Source organism: Phascolarctos cinereus, unplaced genomic scaffold (assembly GCF_003287225.1).
Source record: "Phascolarctos cinereus isolate Bilbo 61053 unplaced genomic scaffold, phaCin_HiC Scaffold_726;HRSCAF=1367, whole genome shotgun sequence".
NCBI lineage: Eukaryota > Metazoa > Chordata > Mammalia > Diprotodontia > Phascolarctidae > Phascolarctos > Phascolarctos cinereus.
In genome coordinates, this window is record NW_027556098.1 from 173,561,818 (window position 1) to 173,576,581 (window position 14,764).

The 14,764-nt window shown below is 40.4% G+C and overlaps 2 protein-coding genes across 3 annotated transcripts in view; both read left to right on the plus strand.

Moving 5' to 3' along the window:
• The window catches only part of UBE4A (ubiquitination factor E4A), a 30,451-nt gene extending 23,018 nt beyond the window's left edge, over window positions 1-7,433 (plus strand). For both annotated transcript variants that reach the window (XM_020984778.2, XM_020984779.2), the window contains exons 17-19: window positions 357-504; window positions 1,700-1,857; window positions 4,145-7,433. In XM_020984778.2, the coding sequence (XP_020840437.1) occupies window positions 357-504; window positions 1,700-1,857; window positions 4,145-4,271 (433 nt within the window). In that variant the 3' untranslated portion in view covers window positions 4,272-7,433. The remainder of the gene's footprint in view (window positions 1-356; window positions 505-1,699; window positions 1,858-4,144) is intronic.
• Window positions 7,434-8,115: 682 nt separating this feature from the next.
• Window positions 8,116-14,393, plus strand: ATP5MG (ATP synthase membrane subunit g). The gene is made up of 3 exons (XM_020984784.2): window positions 8,116-8,390; window positions 12,648-12,808; window positions 14,197-14,393. Exons 1-3 carry the CDS (start codon window positions 8,339-8,341, stop codon window positions 14,293-14,295), a joined length of 312 nt encoding a protein of 103 aa, XP_020840443.1. The 5' UTR covers window positions 8,116-8,338; the 3' UTR covers window positions 14,296-14,393.
• The last annotated feature ends 371 nt before the right edge of the window (window positions 14,394-14,764 follow it).

Genomic DNA, 14,764 nt, shown 5'->3' on the forward strand with positions numbered 1-14,764 from the left:
TGACTGAAATGATGGAGTTCTAATTTCTTTAAAGCATGTTTTCAGAATTTAAACTTTGCCCTAACGAGATTTTGTATGATCTGATATGTGGAACATTCTTTGGGATAATATACCCATCATGTGTAGAGATAAATTTGAGAGGTCCTAGGTTGAAAAGAAAATTAAATACCATTTTTAAGCCTGTAGGGAAAAACTCACTAGGCTTTTCACCCAAAATGTTGCATGCAATTTTCCTATATCAAATGTACAATCATGGCTCACAGGTGATAAGGAGACCTTTTCTGAACCGCAGCACACATCTCCTTTGTCTGACATATTCTCTTCCGCATTGTTTCTCTCTGATGCCAACCATCCAGTGATGAAGAGAATTTCTGTGCCACTGTGCCCAAGGATGGGCGATCTTATTCCCCAATGCTCTTTGCTCAGACAGTCCGAGTCCTGAAGAAAATAAACAAGCCTGGAAATATGATTGTGGCTTTCAGCAATCTGGCAGAGAAGATCAAGGTAAGCCAAGGAAACACCACTGTGGAGCTGCTTACATCCTGTGCTAAAACCAGCCTGCCACTTCCACCACTTGGCATCTCCCAAAAAAGCTGCTTTGAAGAAGTATAAAGAAGGTGTATAAAAGGAGCTTTATCATAATCAGTGATTTCATGTACCCTCTTCCTATTAATTTCATTTGTTTGATATGCTCAAGTAAAAACTTCATTGGTTTTAAGACCCTGCTGTAGGAAGAGAAGAATGTCAAAATACATTCATTTTTCTTCCGGGGTGGTTTGTTGTGGGGAAGGGTAGAAGGTGGTTCAAGGAGGCCTCAAATAAGAACTATTGAGATAGAACTCCCCCACCCAGGTGTGTTTTGCTGCCATTAATTCATTCCCTATAGATCTAGTTAATTCTCTTGGCTGATTTACATTGTTATATTTCTGCATTGTTTAAAGCTAAAATAGTTCACTGTTCACATAAAGCAAGGCTCCATTAGCAATTATCTTGTTTCACAGAAGGTAAAACTGGAATAGAAATGATTAAGGAGTGTGAGCCTGTGCAGTGAAGAAACTGGAACCCAACTATCCTTATATCCAGCTTATCCAAAGCATTACCTTTTTAGAGATATCCTTCCTTTTGCTTGACTGAACTACTTATTCAATGAGTTCTGCTTAGAACCTGAACAATTTACTGGAATGATAAAGAAATCAAATGATGGTAAAGCTAGGTTTAAACTCAGATGACAGGTTAGTGCCTTGCTTATGATGGCTGACCATTGACAGCTGTATTTCCATATGTAAAATTTGATTGCTCTTGTGGTTTCTCCACCTAAACCAGAAATAGCTTTTCATATTCATATTCAGCCTACATGGGAGATTCTATAACATGCAAATGACAACCTGATCTGAATTCTGGCATTTAGAACAGGTAGAGGAAAAGAAAACAGTCTTTTCTATTTTGTTGTTTGACCTGTCATACCAACATTTCCAGCTCACAACAGCCAAAATGAATTTTGGTTTGGGGGCAGAATTGGTCATCTTACTTGTGTCTGCTCGGATGTTCATGATACCCTCTTAGTGAAAAAATAAACCTTAGACTCACTTGTTAGTGCTAAAAGTAGTTCATGAGTTGAGTGTTCAGGCACAGCCATTGAGCCATCCATAATCAGTGGCTTTGGAAATCCAGCACTAACCACATGGTTTATTGCTTTCAGTCTCTTGCAGATCTCCAGCAACAGGAGGAAGAGACCTATGCAGATGCCTGTGATGAGTTTCTAGATCCCATCATGAGTACACTGATGTCAGACCCTGTGATGCTGCCATCTTCCAGAGTCACTGTGGATAGGTCCACAATAGCCAGGCATCTGCTCAGGTATTCACATTCTAGAATCAAACCAACCATGACAGCAGAAACCATGTATTTTATTTCATTGGCACAATCCCTTTCCCTAAATACTGAGTATAGAGTTATGAGTTTAGCAAATACTCTCTACTTTTATTAACTAATTGATCTCTCTGGGTAAAGGAAATTTAATACCCCAAAACTAGGCACCGCATTCAGAAATGTTTACTCATACCTTATCTCTTCTTTTCTTGAGAAAATCAACAAATAACATACATTATAAAATATATCAATTTGAATTTTTCTTCATAAAAATTTATTTTCAGTCTGTACTAACCATACAGGTTAACCCTTGTGCTGACACTACAGTTGTACTTGGCAGTGGCAGTCAGAGTATATAAAAGTTTTCCCCAGCCTACAACTTAAGCAGCTACCAGTAATTGAATATCACCAGCTAGGGCAATGGTAACATCTACTACCACTTATAAGTAGTTACTTAAGAATCCTGACCATTGCTGTTTTTAGCAGCAACAGCAGGTAAAATTAAGGACGGAAGGATCCTTGCCCTTACAAGTTGGTCTGAATTTGGTGGAAAGTATTTTTTAACCTTAAAAAAATAATACATATAAGGGATGGTTCAATGGAGAGTAGGAGGAAGTCATTGGGAGGTGATCAGGTTATAAAAACAAAGAAATAAACATCAGTAAAATTATTTTTAAAGGCAGTCATCGAGGCAGTATGAAGTCAGGAAGACCTGAGTTCAAGTTACACACCTAACATATACACAGACCAAGACCATGAGCAAGTCATTCAACTTCTCTCTAAGACTATAAGGTGCAGGATAGTGATTGATTTGCATTTAGTAGAGAGCATTTACTCACAAGGAGTTTTCTAAACCAATGATACCATAGATCTGCACCTATGAAAAAGGAAAGCCACACCATGACTGGTGATATTGGGCACATGACACTGTATTAGGTAGTATTTTTTCCCATTTTGGTAAGAATTTTCGTATTATGACAGATTTGATATGCAGGGAGGAATGCTTAGCATCCCACAGAAATTAGCATAAGCCTTCCCTTCTCTTAGAAAACCCTATTCTCTAGTTGGCCAACATAACCCAATAATATTGTGGATCGAGTAGATATTTACAAGGTCTCTCTCCATTTTAGATTATTAACTCACATGGTAACTCAGTCTTCTATGACTTTTAAGACCCTACCAAACTGAAACCACTGACAGTTCTAATATAGGTGCCTCTAATAGTTGGACACAACTGAAAAACAACTAACAACAAGAAGCCTCAGGAGACCTGAAGTTTGAATGCTGAAAGATGGGATGTAAAGCTTCTGTTATCAATTAAGTATTACCTGGGCAATAACATTTGGGAAGAGGGAATGGAAGACAAAGGGAAGGAAGCATTTATATAACACCTAGTATGTGCCAGGCACTGTGCTAAGTGCTTTATAAATATTATCTTATTTGACCCTCACAACAACCCTGGGAGGTAGGCACTATTACTATCCCCATTTTACAAATTAGGAAACTGAGGCAAACAGGTTAAATGACTTGCCCAGTGTCACACAGCTAGTGTCTGAAGACAGATTTTAACTCAGGTCTTCCTGACTCAAGCCCAGCACTCTATCCACTGCACCACCATTTGGGTATATTTTTTCAGAGGCTAAGGGAAGAAAGCTAGTTTATACCAGAAGGTTCCCCTGGAGGTTCCTTCTAAGCAGCTTGGGTGGTACAGTGGAGAGTACTGGACCTGGAGTCATGGAGACCTGAGTTCAAATTTGGGCTCAGACATTTACTAACCTATGTCTGCCTTAGTTTCCTCATCTTTAAAATATAAATAGCACCCACTCCCGTGATTGTTATGAAGATAAAATAAGTCATTTGTTAAGGGCTTTACAAACTTTAAAACAGTATATAAATGCTAGCTATTTTAGAGCAAAAGGTTATTTTTCTTGTGTCATGGACCTTTTGGAACTCTAATGAAACCTGTGGACCCCTTCTCAAAAGAATATTTTTAGATGTATGAAATACATAATATATAATTTTTCTCCCACCCAATGAAATTCATGGACCCTAAGTCAAGGACCCCTGCTCTACACTCTCAAATTTTCTTAATCTCAGCCCTTCCCAAACACAAAATGAGCATTTCAGAGAGTAGGTTGACTTGTGTACTCTCAGTCACACAGTCACTGATTCTGCTTAATGAAAAGTGAAGGTCTATCTAACGTTACTTGCCTCAATGACCTGTAGTGTTAGACATTGTTACAGTAAATTTCTCTCTTCCTTCTCTTTCTCCCAGTGATCAGACTGATCCCTTTAACCGTAGCCCCCTAACTATGGACCAGATCCGGCCAAACACAGAACTGAAAGAGAAAATCCAACGGTGGCTCGCTGAGAGGAAATTACAGAAGGAACAACTTGAGTAAATACTGTGAATTTAACAAACCAAAAGCCAACCCCAAAAATGTGGATAAATAACATAGTCTATTGGTCTCTCTGTCTCCCCTTCCCCTCCCCCCAAACCCCTTTCTCTCACCCCCATTTCCCCTCCTCTTTTTTCTCTCTCATTCCCCACCCTTCCCTTTCCCTCTTCCTCTCCCTCCCCAACCCCCCAATCTCTTTTCCTTCTCTTTTCTCAATTCCCTTTCTTTCCTCCTTTCCTTCAAATGGAGAATTGCTATTGCACAGATAATGGTAGATATGACTCTAACAACTTTCAAATCTGTGTTCCCCTGGCTTGCTGATAATTATGCTTTATGTGACATCACCAAGTTTAGAAAGTCTCCAACTTTCACCATTTTTGTTTCCTCTTCCTCTTTTTTTCCCCTTCAATTTAGACTAATAGTATCAGCTTTACTAAAGCTTCCTAGTGGTCTCAATGTGGGAAAGGCTAATTCCTTGTTGCATCTCTTAAGTACTGGCTACTGACCATGTAAATTGTTCATTATTTTTGTCATTCACTGATATTAAGGACTTGATGTCACATTATTTCAGTGGCAGTTGGCATAACCAAAAAAAAATTCTGGCTAGGACTCTATCAGATTCCGTTAAGTTGGACTTCAGCCCTTCTCCTTGTTACAGCTCTGTGATGTTGTTGATACTTTTGTTAGATAATAACAAAATTTAATGTGAATAAAATGCCTTGATATTTGCATAGGCTTTTTAAAAGGTGATGCACAGGATAGAAAGAGGTTATCTTATGCAATTTCTGTTAGAAGCCACGAGTTGTGTGGTCTTGGTGTTTGTTATTTTGGAATGGTACCCAGGGATACCATCTTATCCAGACACTCCCCTGTGGGGAGCCCTTTCCAATTATAAGATGTAACACTATGATATTTTTATGAAGATGAGTGGGACATAGCAGCAGTTTTGACACTTCTTGTCTGTATATCCTGGGGTAAGGGCATAGCAGTGTCTATTTAGAGGAAGGCATATATGCCTATTGACTCCTCTGACATCTGCAAAAAACACCCCCCTAAATGCAGGGACTAAAGTTATGTTGGAGAAAGTGTGACAAGTTGTATTATGAATAGGGTCCTTCCTATATCTATCATTTGAAATTGCTAACATCCAGCCAACAGCTGTCTTGGTGAACACAGAATCTGTATCTCAGTGTACGTATTATTTAAGTGCAGTATAAACTGTATACCAGTTTATAGTGTGCCTTTTGCATGATTATATGTGTGCAGTGTAGTGTATAGACACATTTGCTGACACTTTCATCCTATCTAAATAAGAGTCTTAGATTGTAAAGTATGTATATTAATGTATATTTGGGCCTGTGGCCAGAGGATCTGATAGAGTCGGTCTCAGCCCAGCTCTGGATTCTCACTTAATAGAGAAGTAACTTGAGAAAAACCTTGGCCACATACATTTTGCATATTTGCCAGTGAGTTTCAGTCCTATTCTCTTTAGGATGGATGGACTGTGATGGGTAAGGAGGCCACACTTGTTGAGTTTTATAAGCTAAGTTCTCCATTTGTGCTCTAGAAAAGGCATCAATGTGTTTAAAACTTTTACTTCCCTCAAGGACTTTTTAAAATATGTATTATACCTGTAAACCTAGAAATTCCATAACTGAAAATTAATTTAACATGTTTAAATGTTTCTTTTATAGAAAGTAGGGATGTTAGTCCTTGATTTAATGTACATTAGAATGGGCTGTGACCTCTTTAAAATAAGTTGGTATAGGTCTCTGGACAAATGTCCATTGAAAGTTCTAATAGGTTATCGCTGTCTTAGCATTTATCTCATATGGAAAACCATAAATCAGATGGGCCAGAGTGGGTGTTCTAGATTGTGTGAGGTGGCTACCACACACTGCCTTGGTTACATGTGATCTAGGATTCTTTCACTAATGTCAGAGTATGTCTGAGTTGCTCCAGGATTTGTTTGTTACCTTGTCATGTGCTTCACTTCAAATTCATTACCCTGTAGCATTCTGAGAATGAACTGCATACAATATCAAGCCATCTAGCAATTTATATGTCTCTTACACATACGCTTAGAATGTAAAGAAAATAAAGACCAGAGGTTTACAGGGAAAACTGACAGATAAAGGTGAGCAATAAAACCTCAAAAGTCAGCTGTCCCCATCAGCTTTCTAGATAATCTCTGTGCTGCCTCTAGTATATGTGTCCACTGTGTTTCTTTCTCTGTGTGGCCTTTAGATTGTAAGCCTTTTTTGGCAGGCTATTTAAAATCTACTTTCTTGAAAATCTACATGTATGGCTGAAGCACTATATAAGTGATAGTGCCTAACACCTGCTGTTGAATTTCTTTAAATTAACATCACAATCCAACAAAATGGAAGAAGTATGTTGTTTAAGGCTACCCATTGGTGGTGAAGCCATTGACCCCTGTGCCTTTCTTTCTCACAGTAAGTTGAATTAAGGGCACCTATAAAATATTTTCAAATGCCCATCTTCATATAGGCAAGGGTATTAATGAAGCTCAAGAAGATGGTTTAGTTTCCTGCAAACTCTGAAGCAACTCTTTAAATTTATATTTTGAAGGGTCTTAAAAGAGGTTTCTTAAAGCATTGGAATATTTGGTGAGAAAACAAAGATTAATCAGTTCCAACACTGCTCATAACTTTGCAAGAGTGATATTAAAATTTAATATTTAGTAGGTTATATCAAGTGGTACTAGTTTGTTCTTTAAAATACAGTTCTTAACGTGTGTATGAAATTGAAGGTACATTTCCATCTCTGCAGCTGGCAGCTGTAATTTTTTTTAATAGATGAAAGGTGTCAAACTGTACCAAGGCTGTTTGGCCTTATCTGATCTGGTTGCCGAGTAGCTATTACACAAGGCATAAGCTCCTCAGGTGCTTTTGAAAGCCTGAGACTGGCCCCGCTCTGTGGTGCAGTATCACGTGAGGAAATGATCCACAGGCCCTGGCAAATAAATGGGAAAAGAATCCGGGGAAGAAAAGTGGAGAACCAAGACGAGTTCTGCCATTAAATCAACATTCAGTCATCAAAACTATGTGGAAAGGTTCCCAGAAGGTTACTGCTTGTCAACCTTTGCCTGGGGTGTTTATGCAGAACCTGTATTTAATAAATACCTGCCTAGAGCCACGGTCACCATTTCCTCTCTTTATTTCTCGGTCTTCGGTACTAGGGGTGGATCCGGGCACATGGTGTGGCACAACCCCACGCCGGGCTCTGGGCGAGGGAGGGGCAAGGAGCCAGGCCACACAGCGGTGACCAGACGGGGACGGACACAAGTATCCGGCTGACAGGGGCGGGGTTTGAGGAGCCGGGGCTCCGGAGGGCAGCCACGATGCCGGGCGCGGGCGCACCGCGGCCCTCCAATAGACGGCTTCGGTCCCACGATGCCGGTTTAGAAACCCGGTCCTTCTCGTGTTCCACGTGAGGAAACCTCTGCGGAGGGCGTGGTGATGAACTCAAGGTCACATAGCGGGTCAGGAACACAGCCTGGATTGAAGCCCGGCGCGCCTTTCTCGGCCCTAGACTTGCTCTCAACTGGAGAACCAGCCCAAGGACCAGCTACCACTCGCACCTCCGGGAGGCGGTACCAAGGCACCAGCTAAGCTAGGCCCGGGGCCGGGGCGGGGGGCGCGTGCGCAATGCAGTCTAGCGCGCTCCCTCACGCATGCGTTTTCCCTGACTTCCGCAATTCGTCTCGTCAGTTCCGAGCTCCTAACTAGAGCTGCCCACGTAATCGCCTGTTTGGGTTTTTCTTTAATGTGTCTCGAGGCCACAGCGAGGCGCGCATAATACATAAAAATATTTCTCGTGTTCTGTTCTCATCTCTCTGGGTCCACTTTCTCTGAGGCGACTTAGTTAAAAGTGCCCGGCGTAGGAACCCTAGAGGTGAGGCGCGCTACTAACATCCTACTTCGGAAAGAGGAGGAGGGGTCCTGAGGTTTGGGTCCTTCCAGAGGGTGACATTCAGCCGAGAGCCTGCGGCCCGGACCCAGTGAGGCTTCCTTGACCAGCCGTCTGCTCGTCTGGTCGGTCCCGCCATGGCCCAGCTGGTCCGCAACGCCATCGAGAAGGCTCCGGCCCTGCTAAACGGTGAGTCTTGTCTCGTCTCCTCCCTTGACTGGGCCGGGGTGCGGGGGAGAGGTGAGGGAGAGTGGAGGCCCTCCGACTGGCCCGCCACGCCTGGCCGGGCATTTCTCCTTCACTCGTCAGGACTGTCGGGTTGCGGGCTCCATTTCTACCCTGGTCCGAGAGTACAGGAGCAGCCCCGTTTCAACGCCGAGCATGCGTTGGGAAGCGGCCGAATACGAAACTCTCGTGAGGTCCTCCTTGAGTAACCCCTTTACCTGCCACTGCCTTTGGGGCCAGGGCCATGGAGGGGACTTCTCTCAGCCCCTTTGGTTTGGACGCACCTTGGAGGAAAGGGGAAACTGGCTGCAGGGAGGCGGGGATCCCTGGAAACTTGGTCGACCCCCCCACCCCAGTGCCTGGTGGTCCACGAAGTGGTTTGAAACCCACAGAATCCACGTTCTGTCTCCACTCTCCCTGCCAGGCGGCCCCGTGAACCATTCCGTGCACTTAAATCTGGGACTGGGCTGTGTTTGTGTGGTTGTAAACCCCAGGCATCCCAAGAACCAGAGAAGGATTGAGTTTGGTGAAAACGAGCTTGAGAGCTGGGATAGCGAGGTGTAGGGGGAAGAGCAATGACCTCAGAGCCTGGGAAGCCCTGGTCCGGTATACTGGCTCTAACATGAGTTTGTGTCTTTGGACAGCTTACTTACCCTCTTTAAGTCTCGGTTTAAGCGATTATAATAGCACTTTGCCATACGTTTCTTAGGATTGTTGTGAGTAAAGTGATTTGTCAAACCTCAAGGCACTATATAAGTGTGAATTAATACTATACTCTCCAGACTAGCTAAGTGATAGCACATTCTGCTGGAGTTGAATCACATACCTGACACCCATCTGATAACTTTAAATTATGGCACGTTATCCAGTATTCTAGATGAACCCTTATATAGTCAAAAGGCATTTATTGAGTGCCCACTGCAGATAGACCATTCTTTGTTTATTCATCAATTCCTAGAGTGACTTCAATTGTATCTCTCTACTTTCATTAAGTGCCTAGTTTATGCAAGGGACTTCTGGAAGCGCTATGTTCCCTACAGCTCTAAATCTACTATCCTAAATAGCAATTCTCTAGGATCTCACAATAAGGGCTATTTTGCAACATCTCTATTTTAAATGAGGCCCTGAGTGGTCACATAGCTAATAAGTGTTACAGCCAGAATTGGAACCCGTATCTCCTGACTCCACATCTAGAACTTCCATTATAGGAAATATAAGCAGGAAATGTGAACTTTCTTATTAAAGAATAAATACTGTTGAACTCCATGCCTGACATAGTCTAATTCTCTTCCACTACCACCCTTCCTTAGTAATAGACTAGTCCTGTTCCTTGTTGTTTTCTCATGCCATTTCTAAAAGGGACAGTGCCAAACCTGCAAACGCCATAGAAAACAACCTCTTTACTAACAAAATATTGATAAAGAAATTGTTTCTCTACATTTTGCCAGTGAAACATCCCAGTTTGCAAAATGCTGCTTAAGTGATAACTAATATCCAGATGTCAGTTATACACATCCTCATTCAAGGAAGGGCTACCAAAATAGGAAGTAAATAGTCTTTTCTTATTTGTATCAGATTATCCATTTAATGGATTACCAGTGAACATTCCTTTTGTGATCTAAGATGCTTTTCACCTTCCCTCAAGAATCAGCACCTTTGCCAGTCGGTATGTGTTCAAGGAGTACATCCAAAACAGGAATAAAGATAAATAGCAAAAATATCATTATACATTCTCAAGTAAAACACAAATTTCAGCATTATTAGAACCATTACTTGTTTCCACTAACATGGACAATTGAGAGAGGTGTCTTTTTGCTTCTAGAAGTTATGGTAAAAAGAGGGATTGGTAAAGCCAAGTCAGTAACAAAATAGACATCTAAGGGCAGCTAGGTGTTGAAGTGGATAGAGCACCAAACCTGGATTCAGGAGGACCTGAGTTCAAATCCACCCTCAGACACATAACACTTACTGTGTAACCTTGGGCAAGTCACTTAACCCCATTGCCTAGCGCCCCTCCCCCCAAAAAATAGCCATCTAATTCAATCTAACAACTAGTCTAGTATGTATATACTTTGAAAGTTAAATGTCATCCAACTTCTCCAGTGATTAAGTATTTGACAGATTGACTCTCAGTATAGTAAGAAATCTGTGAATGTATGCATAAAGCATCTGATTTTGTCAGAATGGATACTTTTACATCAGGTGAATTATAACTTAGAAGATCTTACCACTTGTGGCAAGCCTTTATAGATTTGTGTAGATTGGTCCTCAGACAAGCTATGTGATGAAGCCTATGACAGGCCTGTGTTCTGTCTTTTCAGATTAGTAGGACCTACCAGAGCTTATGCTTCCCTGATATATGCGCTAAGAACCTCAGGTTCAACCTCTGTGCTCAATAAGGTATTGGAGTGGAAAACTCTTAACCCTTCCCCTCCATGCCCTTCCACCCCCAAAAAATTAAAAAAAAAAAAGGAATGGAAAGAACAGAGTCAGGAGTCAGGAAACCTAGCTTCTGGTTGAAACTTGGCCACTAATGAGCTCTGTAACCTTGGTTGTCACTTTACCTCTTCTGTGAAATGAAAAGTTCTAATCAACAAGCATACATTAAGCCCCTACTGTCGTGTCAGACACTATGCCAATTAATGACTAAATGGTTTCTAAAGACTCTTCCAGCCTTAAATTCTGGAAACCATTGGAAAAAAACAGTGTCATTAACTTGCATTTGAACTAATTTTTAAAAAACTGCTTTCCTACCCCAAACCATGCTTCTTAGTTATCCTCCTTTATTGGCCAGCATGAAGTCTTTTCTACATCATTTCTTAGCGATTTTGTATCTCCTTAAATATTTGTATGTTGTACTGAGAAAGGATACATATATCCTAGGGTCATAAATTTAGAGCTAGAAGGACCTTTCCAGGGTTTCTTAAACTTGACCTACTCTCGATCTCTATCAGTTCTTAAAACTGTGGAATCCAGTTTAAGAAATGATGACCTAGTGCATTCCCTTCATTTTGTGGATGAAGAAACTGAGGCCCAAAAAGTTAAGACCCAAGACCACACTGTAAATGGCAGAACTGGGTTTTGCACCCAGGTCTTCTGACTACGAGCCTAGCATGCTTTCCTTTATACCACATAGCCTTCCAATGAATAAAAGTTCACAAGAAAGCCTTATACCATGTATTGCTGTTAATTTTTCTTCTCAGTCAGATCTGATAGCAAAATTTCTAACAACTGAAAACTCAGTGGGTTTAAGCAATTTTTTTTTCTTTTCCCAAGCTTTGTACTTCCAGTGCTAATTAGAAGTAAATTCCAGCTGTGTGACCCTGGGCAAGTCACTTAACCCTGATTGCCTCACCGAAAAAACAAAAAGGAAGGGAGGTAGAACAGACAAGGGATCTAGATCCATATACTTTACTGTATGTTCATAAATTTATTTTTTATTCTTGTAATAATTTTTCATTCAAAAAAGCCATCTTACTGTTACTGCTACAGTTCTGTAACTACCTTGGTGTAAATAGTGGCTTTGGTTGAATCAGAAGAGGATGAATTTTTCCTAAATTGTTAACATAAATATCTGAGGACGTTTTATCTTCGTAAGTACTACTTTCTTCATCCTGGCTGCTGCAGGCTCTTGTGGTATTGTTTCTACTGCTTCTGAAGGGAGAGCAGCTGTGCTTTTGTTAAAGAAAGGTTTAATCCAGCACATATTGATAATAGATACTAAAAATGGATGCTAATTGGTATAATTCCATTTGGATCAAGTTATTTGTGCCAAATATTGTGACAGATTTTTAATCTGATTCTAAATGTACTATTCTTTCCTCCCCCACCCACTCGTGTCCAGTCTCTACCAAGTATTTATTTAAAAATTGCTGTTACTTTCTTAAGTTGTAGGACCTGCATGCACAAACTATGCAGTTAAATGGATTTGCCATTCATAAACCAGGCAACGGTACCAGCTTCTAACTTGCATAATAAGTTGTGCTTAAAGGCTTCCTGCCTGATTGAACTTCCCCTGTGACACAGGTGTTAGGCATCTTTAATAGCTGCTTGTTACCAGGGAGCAGCTTTGACTCTTCATACAGGGTGCACATTTGGTACAAGCAGTGAATGAATGTGATGCATGAATAAATATTTGTGTCCAGCCCACACATCTGCTTCTTTCAGTCTCCAGTGAGTTCATCCTGGTTTTGGTTTTTGGGTTGTTGTTTTTTTTTCCAGCTGCTGCAACTTATTCGAAGCCTCGATTGGTCACATTTTGGCGATATGCCAAGGTTGAGCTGATTCCTCCAAGTCCTGCTGAGATCCCCAGAGCCATTGAGAGCCTGAAAAAAATAAGCTCATCAGCTCGAACTGGTAGCTTCAAAAATCTCACAGTTAAGGTAACCATGGGCTAAATGAAAATAGAATGTACATAACAAAAACTGTTTTCCCTTAGGATTTTTCTGATCATTTTGATTAACACTTGTGTTTTCAAGTGAGGCTAAATTCAACAGGATGTATGTAGAGGTTAGCTCTAACTTAACTGCCTCTGAAGATTTTCACCTTGATAATTTTTCCATCTGGATGGAGATCAGTGTGCCATATCCTAGTATCCTAATTCCCATTGACCCCATCCTGTAGCAAAGAACTGACATTTTGACTGGGCACCATTTTTCTTATTTTACATTGGTTTCTGCTTTGGTGATTGTACCAAGATCCAGTTGCTTACTTTTGCTGACTACATTTTTGTGCATCTTTAACTCTGAGACTCTAGTCCACCCAGAAGGTCTGTTTGAATATATCATAAGCTGGAAGCATTACTATCCTGGAAGGAAAAAATCCAGACCTGGCAAGCATATAACATGGTACGAAGGAATATTAAGTTGCATGAAGATAAAAATCTAAAAGCTATAAGGGTTAGAGCTTGGAATTCCATCTTCTCTTGCTTGACCTAGGCTGTAGAATTCAAAGGGAATAAATTACTGCTGAGCTGGTACACCCACATCCTGAAAAACTTTGGTATTTTTCAGACTCAAACTTGCAAAAATTAATTATAAATTCAATGTTGAGTAAAAGAAGTCTCAGCCATCTTCCCAAAGAATAGGAAAGGAAAAGTTTTGAGTTCAGTGTGAAAATAGCATTATGTATTTCTTGTCCTTTAGAATTTAGTTTGTGTCTACATGAGAAACTGAGTTTGAGGAACTCATTTAACTATCTACTATTAAAGAAAAAAAAATGAAAAGGGCAGGTTGAACTATCCTTGACTAAAATTGAGGGCTGTCAACCAAATGTTTGAGAATTTTCCTGGGCCAGATAATTGTGAAAGAAATGGTATCTATCCAAGAGACAGTTCTCATGCTTTAATATTTTCTTCAACCAAACAGAAATATGTGTTTAGAGACTTGTTTTCCTGTAGCTTATCCTTCCATATGAATAGCACATCTAAGTGTTCCAGCAGTTTCCAGGATAGTTTCAGTACAATTTAGGAGTACTAAACTAGTAATGAAAGGGTTAGAGCAACTCAGAGCTTTGTAGAATGCTTTGAAAGTATTTATTTTTTAAAAAAAGCATAGGCTGTGAACTACTTAGTTTTCATGATCGAGAAATGCTGTCAATAGTTGGGTGAATTTAACTTTAGTCAGTAATTCTTTTTAAATTGAGTTGTCCTAGACTAAATAGTATTCTTTTGGTATCTGTCACAAAAACTGCAATGGAGAATAGTTAGAAGAAAGGAGAAAGCATATACCTTAAATAAACTATGGCTGTTTTGTTTGTTTTTCTCTTTCAGGAAGCTCTGCTAAATAGTTTGGTGGCCACTGAAGTATGCATGTGGTTTTACGTTGGCGAGATCATAGGCAAGGGTGGCATCATTGGATATGACGTTTGAAGACCAACTCTTAGCATCTGAGTGTTTGATTTATCCTTTGTGTGTTCGTGGAACATAGATGCCTAGACTTCTAAATAAAACGAGGAAATAATGTGGAATTTGGTGTTTTCTGTCACATGGAAGGGGGGGTTGTGGGGTTTTTTGTTCCCTTCGCTGTCATTTGGGTACTTTTTTAGCCTTGGTGATTACATCATCAACACAGATGTTTTTCAGTCTTTCCAACTCTGAAGAATATAAGGTACCTGTTTAGTTTGCTATTTGATTTCCCTTTGGTATATTTACTGACTAGAGTTCATTATTTGAGTATATGAGAACAAGGAATTTTAATTTAGGACCCAAATGTTTCAGAAAAAGGTAATGACAAAAGGTTTTAAATTTACTATAGTAGCAAAATTAGTGTGCAAAAAGTACTATGATATCTTCGTTATAAAAATGGTTTTTGTTTCTGGGGTTTTTTTGGTTTGGGTTG

What these genes read in the sequence shown, in the direction of transcription:
- ATP5MG (XM_020984784.2), top strand. Translation starts at nt 8,339, where the DNA reads ATGGCCCAGCTGGTCCGCAACGCCATCGAGAAGGCTCCGGCCCTGCTA. An exon ending in GGCTCCGGCCCTGCTAAACG is followed by an intron (nt 8,391 to 12,647) that starts GTGAGTCTTGTC and finishes TTTTTTTTCCAG; the next exon opens with CTGCTGCAACTTATTCGAAG. An exon ending in TCAAAAATCTCACAGTTAAG is followed by an intron (nt 12,809 to 14,196) that starts GTAACCATGGGC and finishes TTTCTCTTTCAG; the next exon opens with GAAGCTCTGCTAAATAGTTT.